Genomic DNA, 16,598 nt, shown 5'->3' with positions numbered 1-16,598 from the left:
TTACTACTAAAAGATCGCTAGCTACCGCGCTAACGCTAATCGCGGATAGCATTGTTAAGCTAGCTCAGATATACTGTGGTGTTCAATATAGCTAATGTGTAGCTGGCTAAACTACCATGCCACCACAATATTTGATGATAGAGACAGAGATGGACGATGATGTCAGGTTGTAATTATATTGATCAGATATAATTTACTGTGTACATAATGTGATAAATTCATGGAGGTCATTTGAATGTAGAGTAAAAAGGAGTGAATTGATACAGTTCATTTACAGTTAAAAAGATAAATATTGCTTAAGAATATAAACACTGCTTATAGAGATAAATAAGTATATTTATGTTAAGTACAAGTACATGATGAATAATTGTTAAAATATTTGTACTGTAAATGTGTACATTGCCATTTACAATGATTGGAACAATGTACTGCATTTGGATATGTATATGCAGAGAATCAGATTAAGAGTAGTAGAAGTCATGTGATGAATATGGATAATTGAAATCTATTTTCTGCACCATGCGTGTAGATTGGTTTTTTGCTAGATCAGATATTGATCAGATTCTGAACCTTTGGTGGTTCAGTGGCGAGCCAGGCGATTGACAGCAGACGGAGATCGGGATCCACTCCGAAGACCAAAGACTTCTACTCATTTTCCTTTGATTCAGATAAGAACGTTCACCATAAAACCTACCCGGGTAGTAGAACGAACACAGGGTTAAAACCCCATCTTCTGATATAGAAGAAAGGACACTTTTCTTTGAACTTTATTTTATTTTTTTATTTTATTGAAAGAGCTCTATTTTTGTTTGTTCCTAATTCACTGCACTGCAAAATAGGAATTGTTGGCAAGGCAATAAATGATCACTGTTCAACTTCCAGTAAGAGTCCAGCTTTCTGAACCTAGGGGAATGTGGGTTGCTTTCTTCCATCAGGGTTAAAGGCGCTACATGATGATATGATGGTAATGTTATTGTTAGATAGTATATAAAAAATTGTATAGTATATATAATATATATTTATATATGATAGTAATTATACCAATATAATAGCAGTATATAGTAATAATAGCAGTAACAGTATATATAATAATAGTCAAATATAATAATAATAATAATAATAACAGGTACACATGTATAAATATGTGTATATAGACTTATATATACAAAGAATATACAAAGAGTATGATATAATATATAGTACGGGTATAAATATAAGTATTTGGCGATGCAATAGATAATATAATGTACTATGAGTGTAAGAATATGTAGACAGAGTGTGCAAAAGACAATATTATTGTATAAAATGATGAATTGAGACAGGTATAATTAGTTTAGTTCAGTGATGGTGGCTCTGACAGAGGTAGATGCGTTGTACAGTCTTATTGCGGTTGGGAGGAACGACCTGTATCGTTCCTTAGAGCAGCGGGGTTGAATGAGTCTATGGCTGAAGCTGCTCCTTAGCCTGTCCAGTGTTTTGTGGAGGGGTGAGACGGATTGTCCATGATTGCCTATGGAGAATAGCCACACCGCAGTGGCGTGGAACACATAACAGGCTCACTAGGTAGCATATTCTCCAGCAGGCATGCGCTTATGGAGAATAGCCACACCGCAGTGGCGTGGAACACATAACAGGCTCACTAGGTAACAGGCTCACTAGCCAGCAGGCATGCGCCTATGGAGAATAGCCACACCGCAGTGGCGTGGAACACATAACAGGCTCACTAGGTAGCATATTCTCCAGCAGGCATGCGCCTATGGAGAATAGCCACACCGCAGTGGCGTGGAACACATAACAGGCTCACTAGGTAGCATATTCTCCTGCAGGCAGGCGCCTATGGAGAATAGCCACACCGCAGTGGTGTGGAACACATAACAGGCTCACTAGGTAGCATATTCTCCTGCAGGCATGCGCCTATGGAGAATAGCCACACCGCAGTGGCATGGAACACATAACAGGCTCACTAGGTAGCATATTCTCAAGCAGGCATGCGCTTATGGAGAAATGGCCACACCGCAGCGGTGAATGGCGCACACATAACAGATACCGATTCATTCGTCAGGCTCCGAATTTGTGCAGTGTTGGGGGGTTACAGTATTAGCTCATCACTCCCATCATTCCTGTGTTAGCATATGGGGAGTGATTAAGTTGGAGCCTAGACACCAAACACAAACATGTTCTATTGTAAATAATAAATATCTTAATAAATAAGATAAATAATCAAACATGAGTAGTCTGACTGAAATGGAGCGAAGCCAGCGAGCTAGTTCTGGCAGGCAAATCGAGCTGCGCTGCTTCAGTCATGTGCCATACATCAGGTGACATAAATCATGTGACATATCAGGTGACATACTTCACTTGCCACAACCAGCCACAGCACTCATCCACTGCATTAGGCGGTCTATTTAAGCAGAGGGAAATCCCATCTGTCCAACCATACCCGAGCGTCTTGACCCCATGGTATTCATCCAATTCCTACAGAGCAGTGAATAGATCAAGAACCAATAACCTTATCATGTGTCAATGCTGCTACAATAGAAAATCTATGAATCCTCAATGATGACAGGTAAGACTGTCATTTACCTTGGCTTTATATTTCCTTATTACTGAATTGTTGTCAAGGTGAGTCAGAGTATACGATAACGGAAGCAGTCTAATAGGAAATCTGACAAGGACGCTCATTTAATCCTCTACATGACCTTATCCTCTCTAGTCTTAGAAGAACACATGTGTTGTGCAATAGTACGTAAAAAGTGTTACCATAGAGTGGTGTGCCTTTAGGCACTCAATAAATTTGGTTATCAAAATAAAATGTAAAACATTAATATTTAAAATATTAATATTAAATCATAACTTTAATTGGTTAAAGTTCTCGCGGGGCACCACCCTTCATAGAAGGGAAAAGATAGCCAATTTATTGATTAAGATCAGTCTCATTTAGATCTAGTTCAATTAGAAATCTCAATATTTTACCATTAAAAGATTATATAATAAACAATGAAGGCTATGGAGTTCTTAACAGTGTAACAGTTGGCAAGATTCACTTATGCAATATTAATGACAGAACATTTGTGAAAGAAGAACATTTATTATGAACATAATAAAGTATAAAAACACAAATTACTAAACAATCAAACTAACTAACAAGGAAGTGTGTGAGTGTGTGTGTGTGTGAATGTAAATTAGCATGCTTTAAAAATGGTCCCTAAGATAAGAGCCCCCCCCCCCCCTTCTTCTGAGGTTGCTTTATGGGGGTAGGTTTAATTAGGTGGAGACTATGCGTGTGTCTGTGTAGATGTTAATCAGATAATGCAAGAGTCAGAGAGACCTACAAAGGAGGCCTATGAAGGGCCTAACTAACAATTACTTTCAAATAACTTGTGTCCACAATATCACAACACATATCAAACTTATACACACACACTGATCAAATAAACAGTCTTGCTTAGCGTAGTATAATTATTAAGCCCAGATTATGTTACCAGTCCGAGGGAAAGGGGAAAAGAAGTTGCAGTCCAGTTGCAGTTCTGTGACGTCTCCTGGGTTGGTGGTCGTAGAGTTCTGCATTCGCGATTCTGTCGAGCCGTGTGCTCAGATGCTGGTTGAAGTTCTCCTGCAGGACATCGCGTCGCTACGAGGAGTTTTGTAGAGCTTGAAGGGCGAGGAGATTTCCTTGAGAGGGGTGAGCTGGGAGCTGCACCTCTGACCTCCGGTTGTGGGTTGGATAGAGAAGGAAGCTGGATCAGCCAGGCCCCCCCCCTTGGCGATGTAGGAGAAGAGAGGCTGTAGCAGCCTTCCGCCTTCGAAGGATTGTAGAAAGAGAGAGAGAGAGGGGAGACCTCTCCTTATATTGGCCCCGGTGACCTCACAGGTCTTGGACCAGAGTGACCAATAGGAGTGACCCCCCAGGTTCTTTACACTTTTGTGTGATATTGCCCAAATCCCAGGACATGCAGCATCCTGTTACATCCTCTGGGAGACTGAGTTCCTTGACTGTCTTAAGACAAAGGGAACATGTGGCACTCTGGGAGACTGAGTTCACTCCAGAACATGCGGCTCCCTTGTTTCAAGTTTGACTGAAGGGAGGCCTGTGGTTTGCACAAAAACCATGTCCCAACACATGTTCACAACAAGTCTGATAGATCTTGTCGAGACTTCTGAATTATCATTGCTAAGAATAAACTGCTTTCTGTTCTTTCTTCTCTATGATCAAACGCTTGCATCCCTCTTCAACCCATCTGACGACACCCTTGCCTACCAACAATGGTTGAAAATGCATGACGAGATCTCCTCAAAGCTTCGCCATCCCTGCCAGAGCTGAGGCCTAACACCTGGATGCTGTCCCCGCACTCCCTAAGATGTGGCACCGCTATGACTGCAACACTCCATCATCAATGCTACTCATGCTATGTTGGACACCACAAGAAGGAATATTGACTCTCAAACATCATCTGCAGCCTTGATGTTTTAATATGTAATCTCCACTGCACAAATCCTTTGTTGCATGTCAGATCTCGGGATCCATCACGTCTTCGCGTCCGGGTATAGTCACAGGCATGTTTCGGCGCGCCTTCATCCCCTCAAATGGTGACGATACAATGCAAACGATGCCAAGGGATTCATTGCACCCTTGCCGTGGCATACATCTGTTCCTGTCCATCCTGGGAGAGGGATCCCTCACATGTGGCTCTCTCTGAGGTTTCTACATTTTCCCCTGTTTATGGGGGTTTTTTGGTAGTTTTTCCTTACTCTTGTCGAGGGTTAAGGACAGGATGTCGCATTTGTTAAGCCCGATGAAACGAATCATGTTTTGAATATTGGCGATACAAACAAAACATGTGAGTGAATAATTTCTATGTGCTTTGCAGACTGATTCTTTTATTGCATTTCAGGTGGTTTGCTGGGCTTAAAGGTGAAATTCCGATGCATATGTTGCCATGTGCCAAGTTCACTATATTCCCGTATATGGAACTTCACCAGGAAGTATATTCCCCCGCAGACAATTTGGCTACATCGAATTTGGCTACCACCACGGCGGTGAATGGCTCACATAACAGGTTCACTAGTTAGCATATTCTCCTGCAGGCTAATGCCCCTACGGAGAATGGCCACACCGCTGCGGTGAATGGCGTACACATAGCAGATACCGATCCATACGTCAGGCTCCGACTATGTGCAGTGTTGGGGGGTTACAAGTATTTGCTCATCACTCCCATCATTACTGTGTAATCATATGGGGGAGTGATTAAGTTGGAGCCTAGACGCCAAACACTAAATCTGTTGTAATAAATATATTACATGATCAAACGTGAGTTGTCTGACAGAAATATGGCGACGCCTGCGAGCTAGTTCTGGCAGGCAACTCGAGCGGCGCTGCGCCAATCAGGTGTCATACATCATGTGACATACATCATGTGACATACCTCAATCTCCACAACCATCTTAATACACACCCACCTTATCAGGTGGTCTATTTAACCAGAGAGACATTTCCCATCAACCCCTCTTGCTCGCACTGCTGCTGCAGTATTGCTACCTGTTGCTTCAGTCCCTCCACCACCCCAGCATCCACCTGTAGGCCCAGCATCCACCTGTAGGCTCCAACGGGGGTTACAAGTATTTGCTCATCACTCCCATCATTACTGTGTAATCATATGGGGGAGTGATTAAGTTGGAGCCTAAACGCCAAACACTAAATCTGTTGTAATAAATATATTACATGATCAAACGTGAGTTGTCTGACAGAACTACAGTTAAAGAAATTTTAATTATCCTGAAAACTTCTTACGTGCTCCTCTGTCACCATAGTTGGTGTTTGATTTAAATGTAAACTGTGCACGTTCTCTCTATGTTTGTGAACAGGCTGTGCACAAACTCAATGCTCTGCAAAAAAAATACCTGACATCACTGGGAAAACATTTCTTTATTTTAAAATAACAATATAAATCAAGCCAGAGACACAATTAAAAATCTAAAACATTTCATAATATAACATCATGACAATTTGTTAATCGATACAAATCTGATCAGTGTTTCTTACGCAAACCACAGAGAGCTAATCTTTTCAGCGTATGAAAAAAAAGTTCATCCCTGAGGCCATAAATGAGAGGAGACAGACACCTCGGAGCCAGAATAAAAGTAATGTAATTAAAGTACCTGACATTGATAAATAACATGAGATTGATTTTAAGCAAAGCAGCTTCTATGAAAGGACACCACAGCTGGATGAGACACAGGAGCAGCTGCAAAGCGTGAAGCCCCACAGTTCTGAGTCCTCTCCATGTGGACTTTTTGTCCTCTCCTGATGCAGCTTTGGCCACTCTCATTATCTTCACATAGGAAAACACGATTGTGATGCACATGATCAGGAAGTAAAACTGACTAATCGCTGATCTCAGGTGACCCTGCCACGTGTGGATGATGAAGATTTCCACAGAGCACGTTCTGCCCTGTGTGTGGGAGCCATAGGAGGCCGATGCAAAGAAGATGGAGAGAAAAACAATGCAGGGCAGAGAGCTGAGGCTGTGGATGATGAGGATGCCGTGCAGAGTGCTGCGTGGGGAGCACAGCTCTGCGTGACGCAGCGGCAGGCAAATGGCCACGTAGCGCTCCAGGGTCATCGCTGTCAGAGTGACCGGTGTCACAAATATGTACAGCGACGAAATGATATATATAATAAGGCACAACCACATTTGTATCATAAAGCGATAGAAACTCAAAATGAGTAGGATGTCAGACAGGAATAAAAAAAGACAGTCAGACATTAGTGTGACAGCAAATAAGACGTAGCGCATGGTGGTGTAGAAGACCTCCTTGGAGAAAAAGGTCGTAATTAGCAGAAGGTTAATGCAGAGAAAAAGAACGACAAAGACCTGAATCAACATGATCTTTTCATTCAGCTTGTATTCTGTGGTGATGTTAGCAGCCATTTTTCTCTCTGTCACAACCAAATGTAAAACGCTTTCAGACACTGCCACACTTCATTCTGATTTTAAACCAGATGCAGAACTCAACAAGGGATGATCTCACTTTGAATAAACAGGTATCAAACACAATTCACATTATTTTAGTACGTGGACAAATAATTAGAAGGAGACATAAGAGCATAAGACCCAGTTTACCAAACCATCCCTGGAGTGAAGGTGTTCAGCTGAGCTTTGTGCAGCCTTCTGAGCAGGAGCTGTGTGTGAGGGCTTTATATCGGCAACTATAACACAACGTCATATGAACGTTAAATCACCACAGAGTCAAGAGCGACAACATTCGCCAACAACACAACTCATAGGCGACAGTAGCTATAGCTACTCACTTTGTCCGTTGGAGTGATTCACTCAAAAATAAGTATGCCTAAAATGGCGACTTCATGCATTTCAACTATTTCCATGTAACTTTATTCCATAAGTTGAATATAAAGGTTCAGATTAAAGATACAAATTTATTGATTCCACACCAAAAGGACAAATTTACAAAAAATTAAGGTAATTGAGTATTCAAAAGTAAGTCTTCATCTATAAGTCAACAGTTGTTTCCTTACTGAATTCCTATGTATGTTAACATGTTTTGTTATATGTGTATATATAAACTAATATCTGTCAGTTTCTAAACTCAAAATAGATCAGGGGTTAAAAGCAGAGCAGGTGAGGGTCGAGTCTATACGTCACCCCAAAACACCAATATTTATAACTATATATAATTCCACACTTATTTAATTAATAGATAAGAAGTTTTGAGAGTTGTGGTTTGATAACAGAATGAAGATCTCTGTGACTTTGGCCTTCAGTCCCAATTCATGACAAGGGAAGTTAAAAGTCAAATCTGAATTCATCAACTACAGTTAAAGAAATGTCCATTTTCCTGAAAACGTTGATGTGCTCCTCTGTGACAGTAGTTGGTGTTTGATTTAAATGTAAGCTGTGTACGTTCTCTCTATGTTTGTGAAAAGGCTGTGCACAAACTCAATGCTCTGCAAAAAAAATACCTGACATCACTGGGAAAACATTTCTTTATTTTAAAATAACAATATAAATCAAGCCAGAGACGCAATTAAAAATCTAAAACATGTCATAATATAACATCATGACAATTTGTTAATCGATACAAATCTGATCAGTGTTTCTTACGCAAACCACAGAGAGCTAATCTCTTCAGGGCATTAAAAAACATTTCATCCCTGAGGCCATAAATGAGAGGAGACAGACATCTTGGAGCAAGAATAAAAGTTATGTAATTAAAGAACCTGACATTGATAAATAACATGAGATTGATTTGAAGCACAGCAGATTCTATGAAAGGACACCACAGCTGGATGAGACACAGGAGCAGCTGCAAAGCGTGAAGCCCCACAGTTCTGAGTCCTCTCCATGTGGACTTTTTGTCCTCTCCTGATGCAGCTTTGGCCACTCTCATTATCTTCACATAGGAAAACACGATTGTGATGCACATGATCAGGAAGTAAAACTGACTAATCGCTGATCTCAGGTGACCCTGCCACCTGTGGATGATGAAGATTTCCACAGAGCACGTTCTGCCCTGTGTGTTGGAGCCATAGGAGGCCGATGCAAAGAAGATGGAGAGAAAAACAATGCAGGGCAGAGAGCTGAGGCTGTGGATGATGAGGATTCCGTGCAGAGTGCTGCGTGGGGAGCACAGCTCTGCGTGACGCAGCGGCAGGGAAATGGCCACGTAGCGCTCCAGGGTCATCGCTGTCAGAGTGACCGGTGTCACAAACATGTACAGCGACGAAATGATATAAATAATAAGGCACAACCACATTTGTATCGTATAGCGATAGTAAGTCAAAAGGAGCAGGATGTTAGTCAGGAATAAAAGTAGACAGTCAGACATAAGTGTGACAGCAAATAAGACGTAGCGCATGGTGGTGTAGAAGACCTCCTTGGTGAAAAAGGTCGTAATTAGCAGAAGGTTAATGCAGAGAAAGAGGACGACGAAGACCTGAATCAACATGAACTTATCATTCATCTTGTACTCTGTGCTGATGTTAGCAGCCATTTTTCTGTCTGTCACAACCAAATGTAAAACGCTTTCAGACACTGCCACACTTCATTCAGCTCTAAAACCTGATGCACAACTCAACAAGGGATGATCTCTATTTGAATCAACAGGTTTCAAACACAATACGTATTATTTGAGTACATTGTACATGGAGAAATAATTAGAAGGAGACATAAGAGCATAAGACCCAGTTTACCAAACCATCCCTGGAGTGAAGGCGTTCAGCTGAGCTCTGTGCAGCCTTCTGAGCAGGAACTGTGTGTGAGGGCTTTATATCGGCAACTATAACACAACGTCATCTGAACGTTAACTAACCACAGAGTCACGAGCGATGACATTTAGCAACAACACACCTGATAGGCAACAGTAGCTATAGTTACTCATTTTGTCCGTTGAAGAGATTCAAACTCAAAACGTAATTCGGTAATGGCGACTTCATGTGTTTCAACTATTTACATGTGTCTTTATTAAATAAGTTAAATGTAAAGGTTCACATTTAAGATAATACTTGTTTGATCCTACACCAGGAGCGCTGCAACATGAGCATCTCTTCCAACACACATCGAATTGTTGTTGCTGCTGGTCTTTGGTTGGAACCCGGATTGAACCAGGAACCTTCAGTTCTTCAGTCGGCAATTATTTCAGGACAACTTTCATTAAAAGTTGAGGTGATTGATGTAATAATGCTTTTTAGCATCACAACAAACAACCCCTTTGTCACATTGTTACTTTTGTCATGTTCTCATTTGATACATTATTATACATATTGGTTATATCCTGTAATATAGGGGTCTTCAAGGTTTTTCAGGCCAAGGACCCTCAAACTGGTGGAGAGATGGAGCAGGGACCCCATACTATATATATTCTATAAAATTGTGTTTTATATTAAACTGGGCCTAGTGCCATGTATACACATAGCTACCCTGTTTTTGTGCATTCAATACTAAACTATTCAAATATTACACGGGTTCATATATTCATGTTCTTAATTTAAACATGTGCAATGTACAGGATGACCATGCCACTGCCATTCATAAACATACATCTTGCATACAACACTGAGCTATTAAAATAATTAACAGATTCATGTTTTTATATGAAACATACTGTAAGGATTTGGTTAGTTGTATGTTGTTGTTTTCGTCTCTCCTCCTCCCCTTCTCTGTTTCCCTTTGCAGGTGCTGTGAGCGGTAGGGGGCGTGGCTGGTTCCCTGCAGCGGACGAGGCGCACCTGCACTCAATCCTAATCATCCCCGCTATAGAGATCTGGTCCGCTCAACAAGCCGGCGCCAGATTATTCCATATATCATGGTAGTTGTTTCGCGGTTGCTCTCGACCTTCACGTCTCGTTTTGTTTTGTGGACTAAATTCCTGCTTCTTGCTTGCTCCACGCAGAACCTCCGTGTGCCTCTTCGCTCGGCTGTCCTCCTTGCCTCTCCGTGGATCCTCCAGCCAGCCTGCACCCTGCCGCTCCAGCCTGTACCTGCCTACACAGTCAATAAACTGTTACCTTTTTCACTACCTGCTCCTCCGTGTCTGCTTTGGGGTCCGAACACCACCACAAACCCTAACACATACATGTAGAAGAGACAGTGAATCCTCAAGCCATCTGTGGATGGCACACATACTCCCACATTAGTGAGATGTCAAACCCGAATGGGTAGCACACAACTTATCTAACCTTGGACGGATGGAGGTTGTCAGGCAGATGGTCATATTAGCCTCACAATATGTTGGATGCATGTTAATGTCTATTTAAAGGCATTTCAATTCGTGGGGAAAAAATTGGTTGGAAAATAAATTAAAAATTATAAAAAATATAAAAAATTCTCTCAACCAAAAATGTTGCGACCCCCCTGCAGTACTTCTACGGACCCCCAGGGGTCCGGACCCCCTGTTGAAGACCTCTGCTGTAATTTATAGCCACGCTGAGCGTTGGCAAATGCACAGATCTGATGTCTTCTTGTTTTCACAGATTTAACACTGCACGGACACTTTCATTATCTTAGCGTACGAAAACACAATGGGGATTCTCATGATCAGGAAGTAACGCTGACCAATGGCAGACCTGAGGTGACCCTGCTGCATGTAGATGAACAGCCCCTTAGAGGAAACCCTGTGTTGTTTGTAGAAGCTCAGAGATACTGATGTTGACGTTGAAAGAATAAAGCAGAGCACATAGCTGAGGCCTTGAATGAGGAGGAGGAAGCGCATGGTGATGAAGAGTAATACGTGTGAACAGAGTGTACACAGATGACCACATGTAAAAAATTATACACAACCAGATTTGTTAATAGCAAAATGTTGATGGAGGAAAAGTGCGATGAAAACCTGAACTAAAATGAGTCTGTATTGAACCAGACGAGCAGCATATCTGGTTACAGACAGTTCAACCACTTTTCTTTCACAGGCCACCTTAGCTCTCATAGACGCCATCACTGAGTATTCAAAAGTAAGTCTTCATCCTATGCTCAACAGTTTTTTCCTTCTTGAAGTCCTATGTATGTTTACATGTTTTGTTTTATGTGTATATATATAAACTAATATCTGTCAGTTTCTAAACTTAAAATATTTCAAGGTTTGAAAGCAGAGCAGGTGAGGGTCGACTCTATACGTCAGCCCAAAATCACCAATATTTATAACTATATATAATTCCACACTTATTTAATTGATAGATAAGCAGTTTTGAGAGTTGTGGTTTGATTTCAGAATGAAGATCTATGTGACTTTGGCTTTCACTTCCAATACATGACAGTGGAAATTCAAAGAAAAGTCTGAATTTATCAACTACAGTTAAAAAATAATTGATGCTTGATTTAAATGTAAACTGTGCACGTTCTCTCTATTTGTGAACAGGCTGTGCACAAACGCAATGCTCTGCAAAGAAAATACGTGACATCACTGGTAAACTCACTAAAGACGAGGAGGATTCAATCTGGCAGGTGGCCATTGGCCAGCGGGCAGAGGCTAGTTCATTTATGATGTTATAGATAGTCACTCTGTAAATATCACAGCAGGCCTGTTTGACGTTTTTATAATTCTCTCTGTAATGTCAGGATAATGACAGACAGGATGAATTGCAAGCTGAGTTTAATACAATGTTTGCAAATATTGTCAGTAAAAATACAAGTAGTGGGATTGGATGTTAATCGATTAACATTTTCATTGTTATATCCAACTGAATTTTTCATTTACATTATTTTTTAATAAAAAAATAACAATATAAATCAAGCCAGAGACTCAACTAAAAAACAAAAACATTTCACACTATAACATCATGGCAAATTGTTCATCGATACAAATCTGATCAGTGTTTCTTACGCAAACCACAGAGAGCTAATTTTTTCAGGGCATGAAAAAACATTTCATCCCTGAGGCCATAAATGAGAGGAGACAGACATCTCGGAGCAAGAATAAAAGTAATGTAATTAAAGTACCTGACCTTGATAAATAACATGAGATTGATTTGAAGCACAGCAGATTCTATGAAAGGACACCACAGCTGGATGAGACACAGGAGCAGCTGCAAAGCATGAAGCCCCACAGTTCTGAGTCCTCTCCATGTGGACTGTTTGTCCTCTCCTGATGCAGCTTTGGCCACTCTCATTATCTTCACATAGGAAAACACGATTGTGATGCACATGATCAGGAAGTAAAACTGATTAATGGCTGATCTCAGGTGACCCTGCCACGTGTGGATGATGAAGATTTCCAAAGTGCATATTCTGAACTGGGTGTAGGAGCTGTAGGAGGCCGATGCAAAGAAGATGGAGAGAAAAACGATGCAGGGCAGAGAGCTGAGGCTGTGGATGATGAGGATGCCGTGCAGAGTGCTGCGTGGGGAGCACAGCTCTGCATGACGCAGCGGCAGGCAAATGGCCACGTAGCGCTCCAGGGTCATCGCCGTCAGAGTGACCGGTGTCACAAACATGTACAGCGACGAAATGATATACATAATAAGGCACAACCACATTTGTATCGTATAGCGATAGTAAGTCAAAAGGAGCAGGATGTTAGTCAGGAATAAAAGTAGACAGTCAGACATTAGTGTGACAGCAAATAAGACGTAGCGCATGGTGGTGTAGAAGACCTCCTTGGTGAAAAAGGTCGTAATTAGCAGAAGGTTAATGCAGAGAAAGAGGACGACGAAGACCTGAATCAACATGAACTTATCATTCATCTTGTACTCTGTGCTGATGTTAGCAGCCATTTTTCTGTCTGTCACAACCAAATGTAAAAAGCTTTCAGACACTGCCACACTTCATTCAGCTCTAAAACCAGATGCAGAACTCAACAAGGGATGATCTCTATTTGAATCCACAGGTATCAAACACAATACACATTATTTTAGTACATCGTGCATGGACAAATAATTAGAAGGAGAGCATAAGACCCAGTTTACCAAACCATCCCTGGAGTGAAGTTGTTAAGCTGAGCTCTGTGCAGCCTTCTGAGCAGGAGCTGTGTGTGAGGGCTTTATATCAGCAACTATAACACAACGTCATATGAACGTTAAATCACCAGAGAGTCACGAGCGACAACATTCGCCAACAACACACCTCATAGGCGACAGTAGCTATAGTCACTCACTTTGTCCGTTGGAGGGACGCACTCAAAAACTAAGTATGACTAAAACGACGACTTCATGCTTTTCAACTATTTCTATGTTATTGTATTACATAAGTTGAATATTAAGGGTCAAACTAAATGATTGATGTAAAATGTCTTTCTAGCATCACAACAAACAACCCCTCTGTCACATTGTAACTTTTTTCATGTTCTCATTTTATACATTTGTGTTAAATGTGCAGTGGATTTCTGGAGTTTCATACTACTGGTCTACTTGGATTCCTCAGAAGTAAATTCTTTACTAAGCTTCTCTGCTAGATTACTATTGTATCTGCTGTCTTAGGTTAACTAGATTGATAGTTTTTCCTGTTTGGTCTTACCTTGATTGTATGAGCTAGGATTTTGTTTATATAGGGTATGATATATAAACAAATATATGATATATGGTAGTCCATATTACCTATATCACAATAAGCCCAAACACAACTTTGATTCTACGATTAATGTGACAAGTGTGTTAAGCCAGTGGAGTTGTCCGGCTTACAGTGGCTGGTTAGAGCACTAACGGCATGTGAGTACAGTCACATACGGTTATAATGCCCGGTCATAACGGCGCTAGCGTGCTAGCCACCATGCTAACTGCGGTGGTAACAGCGCAAAAACCCGCTGTCACGTCTTTAATTCCACAGCTATCATGACACTATTTCTCAAATACCGTCAGGTTAGAAGCAAACCATTGGTAGTAGTGAGTATCAAGAGTCCCTGCTGACTGTGTGTGGAAGCTGGAGAGGAAGCTATCTGCCTCCGTGTAGCTTCAAGCCACATTAGCAATGCAGTTTGGAAACAAGACCGGGGAACCGCTGCGCTAAGAAGCGATAACATAAGCATTTTGAGCCGCTGGGTGTCACTTTATTTCAGCTAAAACTGTCCTTTCTACGCGTGTTCAGAGTCAATTACGATTCTCTAAGCTTGTGTTAAGCAAGTCCTCTTCCATGTCAAGCAGCTCCAGCTCCATCAACAGCCTTTTCTGATAGTTGCCATCGTTCACTGTGTGTGAGGAAAGCCGGGAGAAGGTAAATAAACAATCGTGGACTTCTTCTACATATAAAGACGTCATGAGGTAGGCTTCTCTAAGATCGTCTTAGACCCCAAAAAAAACGTTGCACCACGTACTGTTCTGGCGGTGAATTATTTCAGCACCCACAGCCTTCGGAGAACCATAAATGAAAAAGGGTCCGTCCCCCCGCGCGTAACGGAGTCGGGGTAGCATATTTCAGCCTTTAGGTTAAATAGATTGATAGATTGTACTGTTTGGTCTTACCTTGAATTGTATGAGCTAGGATTTTTTTTATTGTTTATAGTTTCACTCAAGTTATTGACAGTTAAAAGGGAACCAGCTAAGGTTAAAGTGCTTCATTTTTATTCCAGTTCTGTTAAGGACTAAGTTCTATTTTACTTTCTACCTTTTGTGGTCAATAGACTTTGTCAATAATCAGCTGTTGGCAAATTAGGACATTTTGTGAAACTCACCTGATCACTGATTAAAGTGAAAAGTTTCTCTTGTGTTGAACTCTGCTGAGTTTCTATTGCTGGGCCATCACCACTTGGTGCCTGATTGACTCATGAGCAGGGTGTGTGGTCAGCACAGCGTCTGTGAAGACCCGGAGGATAAAGACGAAGGGGACTTTAGTTGGAGTCTTCGGGGAGTATTAAGCCGATATTTCATTTTATTTTTCTATTTTTATACTTTCCATGCACATTTCTACTCGTAGATACTATAGGCCTTGCACTCGTTCACACCAATACCGTAACCTTCCTCTACGAACTATCCCACCCATTCCACACATACCCAACATCTTGCCACAGGGGACCTATGGAACTGACTGTCAGCTACCCGCAAGACAGACCTCATCTCTGCATTGAAATGGCCAAATGTTCTGTACACGAGTTTGTTGTCTTTAGTTGTCGGCGGTAGTCTATGTGCTGTACCTTTCAAACAGGTGAGTCTGTCACTGGCAAGAAACAGAAGCATGTACAAATTACTACAGTCATAGAATTCAATTGACAGGACACATTTATCTTGTGTATTTTTTGCAGTGGTGAAAAGTAAGTTCATGCTAAACTTTAGTTCAACTTGAGGTATTCAAGCCTACATTTTAAAAATTAATATTGCTGTTACTTGTCAAGTTGGTTATTCAATACAATGTTCATATAACTGAAAATGTTTCCTTTCTCATAATTAATCAGATCCATAAGTTAAGATGCAAAGGGAGCTTTTTGATCTCATTTGTTGAGAAGACAGTTTTGGACTTTAAACTTTATCTATTTGAGTGTTTATTTTCCTCTGTATTGAACTGATACTTGTATTGAAGTTAAGGACCGGAGGGAACCACTAGTTTGTCCTGACATTTTTCTGTTTTTCCCTCTGTGTCTGTGCTGCAGGTTGAACAGCTCTCTCATGACTCTCTGATCAGACGAGCAGCGACAGTTCAACCACTTTTCTCTCACAGGCCACCTTAGCTCTCATAGATGCCATCACTGAGTATTCAAAAGTAAGTCTTCATCTATTGGTCAACAGTTTTTTCCTCATTGAATTCGTATGTGTGTTCACATGTTTTGTTATATGTGTAATTATAAACTAATATCTGTCAGTTTCTAAACTTAAAATAGTTCAGGGTTTGAAAGCAGAGCAGGTGAGGGTCGGGTCTATACGTCACCCCAAAAACACCAATATTTATAACTATATATAAATCCACACTTATTTAATTGATAGATACGCAGTTTGGAGAGTTGTAGTTTGATTTCAGAATGAAGATCTGTGTGACTTTGGCTTTCACTCCTAATACATGACAGGGGAAATAAAGTCAAATCTGAATTCATCAACTACAGTTAAAGAAATATCAATTTTCCTGAAAACTTTTGATGTGCTCCACTGTCACAATAGTTGGTGTTTGATTTAAATGTAAACTGTGCAAGTTTTCTCTATGTTTGTGAACAGGCTGTGCACATACTCAATG

The 16,598-nt window shown here is 41.0% G+C and overlaps 3 protein-coding genes and 1 long non-coding RNA gene across 4 annotated transcripts; 1 reads left to right on the top strand and 3 right to left on the bottom strand.

The window, feature by feature from the left end:
* Window positions 1-6,026: 6,026 nt before the first annotated feature.
* Window positions 6,027-6,929, bottom strand: LOC128440476 (odorant receptor 131-2-like). The gene has a single exon (XM_053423203.1). The coding sequence runs from the start codon at window positions 6,927-6,929 to the stop codon at window positions 6,027-6,029; it is 903 nt and encodes a 300-aa protein (XP_053279178.1).
* Window positions 6,930-8,106: 1,177 nt separating this feature from the next.
* Window positions 8,107-8,979, bottom strand: LOC128440475 (odorant receptor 131-2-like). The gene has a single exon (XM_053423202.1). It carries the CDS (start codon window positions 8,977-8,979, stop codon window positions 8,107-8,109), a length of 873 nt encoding a protein of 290 aa, XP_053279177.1.
* A 44-nt stretch (window positions 8,980-9,023) lies between these two features.
* Window positions 9,024-10,530, top strand: LOC128440136 (uncharacterized). Its single transcript, XR_008338480.1, has 2 exons — window positions 9,024-10,323; window positions 10,408-10,530. It is a non-coding gene; the product is annotated as an uncharacterized LOC128440136 (long non-coding RNA).
* Window positions 10,531-12,319: 1,789 nt separating this feature from the next.
* Window positions 12,320-13,192, bottom strand: LOC128440474 (odorant receptor 131-2-like). The gene has a single exon (XM_053423201.1). The coding sequence runs from the start codon at window positions 13,190-13,192 to the stop codon at window positions 12,320-12,322; it is 873 nt and encodes a 290-aa protein (XP_053279176.1).
* Between the last annotated feature and the right edge of the window lie 3,406 nt (window positions 13,193-16,598).

This window comes from Pleuronectes platessa, chromosome 5, assembly GCF_947347685.1.
Source record: "Pleuronectes platessa chromosome 5, fPlePla1.1, whole genome shotgun sequence".
NCBI classification, from domain to species: domain Eukaryota; kingdom Metazoa; phylum Chordata; class Actinopteri; order Pleuronectiformes; family Pleuronectidae; genus Pleuronectes; species Pleuronectes platessa.
Note: the sequence above shows the minus strand (reverse complement) of the source record. Positions and strands in the feature narration are given on the sequence as shown.

Coding starts and splice junctions, on each gene's coding strand:
- LOC128440476 (XM_053423203.1), bottom strand. CDS start 6,929: ATGGCTGCTAACATCACCACAGAATACAAGCTGAATGAAAAGATCATG.
- LOC128440475 (XM_053423202.1), bottom strand. CDS start 8,979: ATGAATGATAAGTTCATGTTGATTCAGGTCTTCGTCGTCCTCTTTCTC.
- LOC128440474 (XM_053423201.1), bottom strand. CDS start 13,192: ATGAATGATAAGTTCATGTTGATTCAGGTCTTCGTCGTCCTCTTTCTC.